Source organism: Anabas testudineus, chromosome 7 (genome assembly GCF_900324465.2).
Source record: "Anabas testudineus chromosome 7, fAnaTes1.2, whole genome shotgun sequence".
Lineage (NCBI taxonomy): Eukaryota > Metazoa > Chordata > Actinopteri > Anabantiformes > Anabantidae > Anabas > Anabas testudineus.
Window position 1 is genome coordinate 22,107,856 of NC_046616.1, and position 9,832 is coordinate 22,117,687.

General features: G+C 43.4%; 1 protein-coding gene across 1 annotated transcript; it reads left to right on the forward strand.

Moving 5' to 3' along the window:
- The first annotated feature begins 729 nt into the window (after positions 1–729).
- zfp64 (zinc finger protein 64 homolog (mouse)) lies at positions 730–7,351 on the forward strand. Its single transcript, XM_026369033.1, has 6 exons — positions 730–951; positions 1,117–1,284; positions 1,375–1,521; positions 1,713–1,775; positions 1,873–2,124; positions 2,222–7,351. Exons 1-6 carry the CDS (start codon positions 930–932, stop codon positions 3,646–3,648), a joined length of 2,079 nt encoding a protein of 692 aa, XP_026224818.1. The 5' UTR covers positions 730–929; the 3' UTR covers positions 3,649–7,351.
- Positions 7,352–9,832: the final 2,481 nt, after the last annotated feature.

Here is a 9,832-nt window from a genome sequence, read left to right on the forward strand (position 1 = left end):
TTTACTAAGAAAGAGATCAAAAAAGAAGAGCAAAGCCCGTTTGTTCTGATTCACACCATTTAACGTCACAACAATAGTGATGAGGCTTTCAGGTGCTCCTAAATACCAACTCTCATTAGCAGCTCCCGTGTTGTGCTACTTAAATTAGCATTTATGTGATGGAGGGCAGCTTTAGATTGTTTTAAAACAATGTTCCAGTGGTCCTTTCGAATTTTGAAAAATATTTTTAATAGGTGTTGTTTACCTTAATTCTAATTGTAAATTAAATTCAGTAATGGGGCCGAAATTCAAAAAGGGTGTTTGTTATCTGGAGTTAATATGAAGCCACAGGAGTCTGAGCTACACAGATTGATCGGTTATATGTCTCTCAAAAGCTATTGTTTCTTATATTAGACCATTTAAAATATACGCTATCAACCAATCGTTATGAAAATGTGCAATAAAAACTGTTGATTTGATATGTTTACAGTGTGTTTGTGTGACCCCTCTCTTTTTTTCCTCATATACAGACTAAGACAGTAAACGATGCGAGTAAATGCTTGTACATTTTGATTTGTGAGTATATAAACAACACAAAGGACACCAAATAAATAAAACCGGGAGCAAAATTTCCTGTCGGAAAGTTTTGTTTATTTTTCCCACAGCCTTAAAAGCAACGCATGACGTCACCCGGCCAAAAGCGCATGCATATCCCGCTGCCGTAAACCGTACGTAGCACGTCGTAAAACCGATCAGTATCAATGTTGTCAGGGAAGTCAACTGTTTACCATAGAAAGCAAAAAACCACGGTGGATTTCATGTTTAGCAATATGTGATGGTGATGCTGGCTGCATGTCTCCGCCAGACGGTTCAGTAAGACCACGATGGATGTCGAGTAAACCTGGAGGAGCCAGAAGATGAGTTGATCTCCAGCAAAACAAGCTGGAAAAATGGCAACATACAACACCGAAGGTATGTTAAAGGCACACAGCTGTTAACAAGCTCAACAACTAACATGTCACGCGTGGTTTTGCATCGTGTTAGTGCAAATATGTTGTTGCCCGTTTTACACACATAACGTTACACACATTCAACTTCTGTACTGAAGTCCCTGTTTGTGTTTTCTACCTTGTGAAGTCGCTGCAGGACACTCTGTTGTGGTGGAGGTGAGCCCGGATATTCATATCTGCGGCTTCTGCAAGCAGCAGTACAATAATTTCGAGGTCTTTCTTGCACACAAGCAAAATGGATGTTCGCAGCCCACCTCCGGCACTTCAGCCTCCTCTGTAACAACCACTCTGGCAGGTACAGTGAAACAATGGTTCTGTTGCAGCGTTCATTCACAGGCTGCTTGTCCCATGCTCTCCCAACCTGTCCTTTTCTTGTCCTCCTCAGGTTCCAGCACAGGGTTTGTTTTCGAGGAGACCTACCAGAGCTGTGTTATACAAGGTGTCAAAAAGATCCTGACCAAAGCACAGAAAACACCTTCCAAAAAATTAAAGCCTGCCCTGACTTCAAAGAGACACAGCTGCTGTTTCTCAGGTTGGTGCCTCTTGTCGTTTATGATGGTAACACATTCCTCCTTTGTGGCTGTCAAACAAGGAGAACTGTACTTCCTGCCAGCCGAGTCCACAGTCGTTAGTTTTATTTGTCCAGAGAACTTTCGGATTATTGAGACTTGAGCACACGGGGTTCAAGCAGCTTGTAAAGGTTCAATTTCTTGTGATCCACAGGTTGCACTTTTAAAACGCAGTATGGTCAAAAAGACATGGAGCGCCATCTCAAAACCCACACTGGTATGTCGATGCTCTGCACATACAAATGACAGTCTGTTGATAGAGGGTTTTTAAGAACTAGATCATAACACGAGTCGTGTCTTCGTCTACCATCCAGGTGAGAAGCCGTTTGAATGCGAGCTGTGTCACAAGCGCTTCAGCCGGCGCGACAAGCTGAACATGCACAGCCGCTCTCACACGGGTGAGAAGCCACACAAGTGTAAACACTGTCCCTACGCAGCAGCGGACAGCAGCAGTTTGAAGAAGCACCTGCGTATCCACTATGACGAGCGGCCATTTAAATGCCAGATCTGCCCATATGCCAGTCGCAACTCCAGCCAGCTCACCGTGCACCTCCGCTCGCACACTGGTAGGATGTCAGAAGTCCACATTCATCAGCATCTGTGGGGTGATGTTGGTTGGTTGTGCTACAAATCACTTTGTGTTTTTCTTTGTTTTTCTCCAAGGGGATGCACCTTTCCAGTGCCAGCAGTGTGACGCAAAGTTCAAAATCAACTCGGACCTGAAGAGGCACATCCGGATTCACTCTGGGGAAAAGCCTTACAAATGTGACTTCTGTGAGTACCGCTGCGCCATGAAAGGCAACCTGAAATCTCACGTTCAGATCAAACACGGCACAGAGAACTCCTTCCAGTGTGCGCACTGTGATTTCAAGTGCGGCAACAAAACCGCTCTGCGGCAACACTCGCGCGAACACGAACCGGTACAGCCCATGCAGTGTTCCAAGTGCACTTACTCCTGCTCCAGCAAAGGGGCACTCAAGGTCCACGAGAGGATCCACTCAGAGGAGCGTCCCTTTAAATGTGATTTCTGCAACTTTGACTCTAAGCAACGCAGCAACCTTGTCATTCACAAAAAGAAGTGTCACTCAGACAAACCCGAGAAAGGTGGCGGTGGGAAAGGTGGAGGCAAAAGTGGAGGCAGTGACTCTCCAAAATCTGTCAGTTCCAGGTATCGCGCCAAGCTAGATGCAGCTCGAGCCTTCTGCTGTGACTCGTGTGATGCTTCGTTCGTCAGGGAGGACTCCCTGCGGAGCCACAAGAAGCAACATAGGGACGCTCAGAACGTGTTGCAGCTCCAGCTGTCGACTCCAGCCAGTGCCCTCAGCTTGGTTCCTGTTGCAGCATCGCAGGGCAACACCCAGCTCGAAGTCCCCATCACGTCTGATGCAATGGCTCCTTTTAGCAGTGCGCAGCTCAAAATCATTGTATCCCATCCTCTGGGCCAAGAGAACTCCTTAATCCCAGCTGGTTTAGATAGTGAGAATAAGACCAGCATGGTCCTGCTAAGACCAGAAAACCAGGACATGGTCGTCAACTCCATGATCCAGCAGGTCAACCTATTGGCTCCAATGCAAACGCTGGGATCATCTCAGACTACAGAAGCCACCCTTGAGCCCCAAACAGTCCTCTTGACGCAGCTTACCCCTGAAGACGCCACCAATCCACTCCACCAGGCCCTGCTGCAGACGGCCATAACCACTCCGGAGTCCGGCGGCAGCGCACAGACTTTCATTACCACCTGCTCTGAACTGGAGGGCCTCAACGCCTTAATCCAGGAGGGTGGCAGAGAGGTCACAGTGGTGACAGAAGGGAACTCCTCCATGGTTACTGCGTCCACTCCATCCCATATGGTGTGTGGTGCGTCGGAGGACATTCCCAAGCCAGCAGGGACAGTTGGGGTTGACGAGAGTGCCTTACAATGTGAGGAAAGTGCGTTACTGGTGCCAAACATCAGCCTGGGAGGCCAGAATGTGGTCATCCACGGCGTTCCACTGATTGTGTCCACTCAGCCACAGCAGAGTGCAATAGAACAGCTCTCTCCGCACACACTCTACTCAGATTCACACACACTGGAAGGAATCCCGCCATGAGTTCCTGATCACGAAACGACTGTAACTGTCTCATAAGCTATTTCTAATAGGAAGAACACCAAGGCCTAAAGATCTTAGTAGTAACAGCCTCTATTTCTAGCAATCTAGTCCTTAGTAAAACAGAAGTAACAGTTGTGTTAAGTTCAGACACATAATTAGTTTTTAGATTTTGGAATAATGCGTTGTTGTCGTAGCACATTAGATCAATTCAGAATGTTGACGCTGTTTTACTTTTGAGAATGTAGGTGAATCAGATTTCATACTCTCTATTTTCAAGTGTCATTTTTGGATGCATCAAAATGAAGAGTGTTTTATTTTCAACCCACATCGTCTGAAGTGTAAAAGAATAAAGTCTAAAAGATATGGACGCAACTTGAAATAGACTTTTCGCTGCATGGATTTCTTCAATCTGTCCATTAGGTGGCAGCACCGTCATAAGAGTAAAGAGCGGAGGCTACTCTGAAATTGAGCAGTTTTACAGTCCAGCAGCATTGATTGCACTTTTACTCTTTACATTTACCTTTAATGGAAATGAATATTTTCTAGTCCTCGTCTTGTTTGGCATCTTGGAAGCAGTTGTCAATTGTCCAAAACATTAGGCCACATATCAAGGTCTTGGTTTCTAAAAGCCAAGTTGCTCTCCAAATAGATTTTTCAATAACGTGTCTGTTTAGCTTGTGGCTATCTATTATTTTGGCCATTTTCACCCGTACACTTCAGCACTCAGTATTAGCAGAGAGTGAAGGCTGCACCTGAATAGAGTCTGCTGGTGAACAGTCGAGCATCGATTTCTCTCTGGCCCCTCAGCACTAATGGCTCTGCTGATGCACACTCCTGCATTTTCTGTCTCAGCATGGACACAAACTTAGATGAAGTTGTTTGATGAAAGACTCACTAGCTCCTGTCAGCAAGGGACTGAAAACACACAGCAATAGAGCATGATTGACAGCAGTACCCATTTTGTTCTTATACATTTAAGGTGGACCTGTATTTTTAATAAAGAAAATACCCATTAACTGCATTTAAGTGACAGGACATTTACATTTTATTGATGGGAAACTGCCCAAGGTGGAATGGTAATCAGTACACTTCCTCAATACTGTACTTAACTCAATTTATTATGGGAATTATTGTATTAAACTATAATTTGACAGCTATGACTGCCAATTAGAAGTAGTTAGCTAACAAAATGGTTTAAAATGACAAATACACTATTGCCATTTGCTTTCTTGTCAAGCTTGAAATGACTAAACTGATTTCACTGTCATACCTGTCAGGTAAAATAAAGAAGCTGTCAGTCAGTCAGTAAGACTTCAGTTTATAATGTATGTATAAGGAAAACACGAGAGTGGCATTGAAGTTCTCATCAAGCATGCACACGTGAAATTTATGACTATTGCACAAAAAATCAGCATCTAAATGTCACAGATTGAAGTTGATCATCAACTCCTTTCACTTAAATGCTGCTTACAATCAACGCATCCAATCCAACAGTGTAATGCGGCACTCGAGAGACCACCCGGCCACACACTGACTCGTTTAACTTTTTATGCTTCGTGTAGCCTTAATTTTGCTGAGAACAGTAGGCCATTGCTAGGACATACTGTTGTCTTACTACTATAACAAACGTCTTCCAGGAATAAACTCAATAGATGGTGTCTGTTACATAGCAGCAAACTAAACCTTCAATCCAGGTGAACTCTGTATGTCTTGCTGTAAAATGCATCTTTGAAAATACTACTTGAACGCACAGCGAGGGGTTTACCTGTTGTGTTATGTTCACTATTTATGACAAATACTCCACAACCTCAGGAACATGAAGCATGGGGAAGTGTGTAATCCCTTCATAAAGAGCACCTTGTTCGCATCCTTCACTCGCTCAGTAATAAGTTATGCTCTCGCATTGTCTGCTCCTGCTACTCGAGCCCACATTAACATTATAATGACAAAATGATCCGTGGTGTCAGTGGTGACCCTTTTGAACACTGTGTGTGATTTCAGGACCAAAGTCTGTCACCGAGTCTTCAGGTAGAGATTCCATTATGTATGAAGGTGAGCGTTGCACGGGAAAAGCAAAGAAGTGCTCTCTGATGTGTCTCTTTGATCTATTATCTAATAGATTTCTAGGCCCTAATCCTGAGCACCCTTGAGGAGGAGAGGACAATTTTTCCCCTTTCCCCTCCTCCACATGTGACGTGATGGCTGGGTGAAGTGCTTTTTTATCTGGGTTACAACATTCGGGGAGAACTGCTAAGAATGAAATTTTATGATGAGGATGAACAAATGAATGATGATGTATGTTGTACATCTTGACTGGGTTTAAACCTCTTGTGTTTTTTTTTTTTTTTGCTGATACTGTATGGCACTTCTCAGTTCCTTCCTTCCTGTGTTTGAGATGTCATGTCTTTGAATGGGGTCATAAATGTCTTCCCACCCCCGTTCCTTAAAGAAACGCTAACACAAACAGATCCAGAGAGGGCCGTGCGGCAGATGGACGTCAACCTGAGCAAAAGAGAGCAGCTACATTAAACGGTGTGTCGCTCCTTTATGTGCGTGCACACTTGCTTAATAAAACCGATTCTGATTCTGATCCGAGTGGGTTGGAAATGTTTCACTCTGTGTTTCTCAATGCACTCCTCCAGGTACGATCTGTCACTCAATTCAACAGCACATTTTTGACCTTTGCTTTGTTTTGCACACAGTTTGCTGTCCCATCAGTAAATGGCATTGAATGTCTTAATGAAATTAACTGATTGCTAAAGTATTGATATGGATTTGTTTTCCGATGCAGGCATCTTTTGGCTGTGACACTATTGACATCTTAAGTGAGTTTTGATTTCTCGGTACACTGGGGGCTTTTATCTTGTCTCTATTCAGTTCTTTTCGCCTGTGTGATAGAAATACAAGACGATGGAGCTATTTGATCAGCCTTTTACAGCCCATTCACAAAAAGACACTTTAATTTGCTTCCCTGAGATCCCTGAGTGACTATTTGTTAAGGCATCATCGCTCTATTGTAGTGTCTGCGGAATCAATAGCATCACTTTAGGGCAAATTCTGGTTGCAAGATTAGGTTGCGTGCATGTGTTTCCTATGACATTTCTCTATTCTAATATAACGCACACGACTCAAGCTCAAATCTGCACATTCGAAGCGTACAGGCTTTTGACATTCCCTCAACTCACAGTCACCTTTTTTAGTCATGTCCGTCGGGTATTTCAGCGCTTCGAGTGTTGACTTTGTGTTTTTTTTTTGTCTACCTCAGGTTGTCAGGAAGCATTACTCTGACAGGCGCTTCTGTTGTTGTTTCTTTAAGATTAAAAGCAGCAGTTTAAAAGCAGTCCTCAGGGGGCAAAAATAAGTATAATTCTGAGCCAATGGGCATAGCAGGAGAGAGAGCACCAAGCCCTATAAAAGTCCTTTATTGGACAAAGGAATGTTACAGTATCTCCTGCGCTCCAACACAGAGCCAGTGACTTTTCTAACAATGTCCTTTATGACAATGTGGGTTTCACCGTTTAGCAGCGAGCGCTGAGTTTGATCTCGTGAATTCAAATAAGCAGCTATCAGCTTTTGTGATTCGGCAACAAAGACATTTAGCCATTGTTTTCTCATCCTGGTTCTGCACCACTAACCCCAAACAAATGGATGTTTGCATGATTCTGATGGTGCACATGGTGATGTGTATTGAAATCGGAACAATGACTGGATTGTTTTTTTGTTTTGTTTTTTTTTCTTTTTGTTTTGTTTTTGGGGGGGGGGGTTGTCATATTTTCTGGTACGCAACTTACTCTGACACCGCTGGCTCTAAGTGTTCGTCACGGGCCATCAGGTTTAGGATTTAGTTGTTTTATGCTTGGTTTTGTGACCACCTCTGGTCATTTTCACACGTCAGCATGTTCCTTTGCGCTTTCGGTGCGCAGCATTCTCACAGCTAGTGGAACAGCACAGTCGGTTTTGTACGGCCTGCCATTATGACTGATTGGATTGTTAACATGCAATAACTTAAATTAAACAGTGCAGACAAATAGGCCTGTGTAGAATGATGATATGCTCCCACAGTTTAAACATGTAACGTTTAAATCTGTACTTACATGTTATCTGTGCTATTAAACTTCTTGCATAACCAAACAAATCCATTTACAATTTTTGACATTCCACTGCTTTCAACAGATGGCTACGAGCCAGCAAAATATTTTCTTTGTTCACACATGCCTTATCCTAAGAAAACAAACATGATGGAAATGGGATCTTTACACATGCAGGCCATTGTTGTGTGTGTGTGTGTGTGTGTGTTTCTGCACACATGCATGCGCATGTGCTTAAGTCTGTGTTTACCTTGCCTGAGCTTTTCAAAGTGCTCAGTGCGCACAAAATAGTGCTACAGCTAAATTCATCTATGTGCAAATGGAAAATAAATGTTTCCAAATCTGAAATCAGAAACTACACGAGGACACAAATTGAGTACAACAATCATAACTGCCGTCATTTTGGTTCATCAGGGTGAGAGGAAGCACTTTGAGTGTATCTTACCGGGCTTTCCTTTTCATCATTGTTGATGAGACTCACTGTCAGCGGCAGACCCAGGAAATGTTCTTGTTTTCATTTTGATATGGTGGGGTGGTTGCTCAGGAATGGAGAGGTGGAGGGGGCAGTGATGGTGGGGGGTTGGACACAGAGAAGATAAGATTAAGTCTGCGCATTTTCAAGTATTACTATTAGCATAACTGAGGTTATTGTTATATAGAGTGTGAGTGTGTGTGTGTGTGTGTAGTGGGGGGGGGGGGCTTTTTTGTTGTTGTTATCAGTAAAGAAAAATAAAGTGCGACCCTATCCTTGTCCATTCTTTGTGTGTGTGTGTGTGTGTGTGTGTGTGTGTTGGGTATTAAATGAAATTCTGCCTTCCCGATGTCCACCCCAACCCCATGATCTGAGTCATAGCCTGTCCATATTTGCTGTTTGTTTGACCCCATAAGGGCACAAACCCCCGACTGATCCTTCATCTGAGGACAAAGCTTATGTTTGCGGTGACATCATAAATGCCTGTGCAGAGAAAACAATGGCCCATGAATTTAGTGTGAGCCGCCGGGCACAGTGGGACAAGGCAGGGACAGGGACGTGGATGTGGCCCAGGAACTTCCAGTGTGACGGAAAGTTTTCAAGACACCCTCCAGCACCTTGGCCAAACACCCACCCCCCCTCAGCACACCTTAGCATGGCTGTAGATGTCACTGGGATTGTCAGGTTGTAACGCTAAATATTTCTATGAAGGTTTGTGTCTGTCAGAGATGGGGCTCTGCTCCTTTGAGAAGAAAGACCCTTTGTTTTTATAGGCTGCCTGGAATGTGTTGAGGACTGTGGACATCTGCTTTATTAGCATATGTGATTCCACCCCCAGCTATGGATCTGCTGGTGGTCTGATAATGTGTCATACTGTTACTGATATCTGTAAATACAGACTGTGTGAGTGAGTGCTCTGCAACTTTATTACAATGCAATGAAAAGGATGAAAGGAGGCTTTGTTAAGTGCATCTTAACAAAAAAAATAAAATAAATTCAGCTGCACTACACAGAGACCAGCACTTTATGAATGTGTGTTGCTTTTTTTTTTTTTTTTTAAGTCTGGCTCTCCTGCAGCTTATTGGTGTGAAAATTCCTCAGAAGTGTTTCTCAGAGTCATTCTCAGGTCATTACAGATGCATCCCACCCATACACTCATACTGGCTTGCGGATTAGCATTTCCTTTGTCAGGCTAATTGCATTATTGTGGGGTTTTTTAAAAAATCAAGCAGGGGGTATGACGGCCATGCATGAACGTACAATTACTTATGGGTGAGATTTTTTTTTTGTTCAAATGGAAATTCAGTTGTTTCCACGGTGGATGCTTATGCTTGTTTGATTGATTAATTTATATAATGTGTATTTAAATTGATATTTTCTAGCAGTTGTACTAGAAGTTATTAAATACATCTCTTGCCTGGTTTGGGGTCGACCCACACTCACACACTCAGCCTCGGGGTATTTCCTGTTATCACAACCTCACCGTCAGATAATTAATTAGTTTATGAATGATGCACCATTTCTCAAAAGGTTCAGTGATAAAGATCACGTGCCAAAGTCCCCTCAGACAGATATCATCTATTAAACAGACCAGGTCCATGTAACCTGACACCTTTTAGGGAAT

Bases quoted from the DNA above. Each gene is read 5' to 3' on its own strand.
- zfp64 (XM_026369033.1), top strand. From the start codon at position 930: ATGGCAACATACAACACCGAAG. The intron at 1,522-1,712 runs GTTGGTGCCTCT...TGTGATCCACAG, and splicing joins ACACAGCTGCTGTTTCTCAG to GTTGCACTTTTAAAACGCAG. The intron at 1,776-1,872 runs GTATGTCGATGC...TCTACCATCCAG, and splicing joins CCATCTCAAAACCCACACTG to GTGAGAAGCCGTTTGAATGC.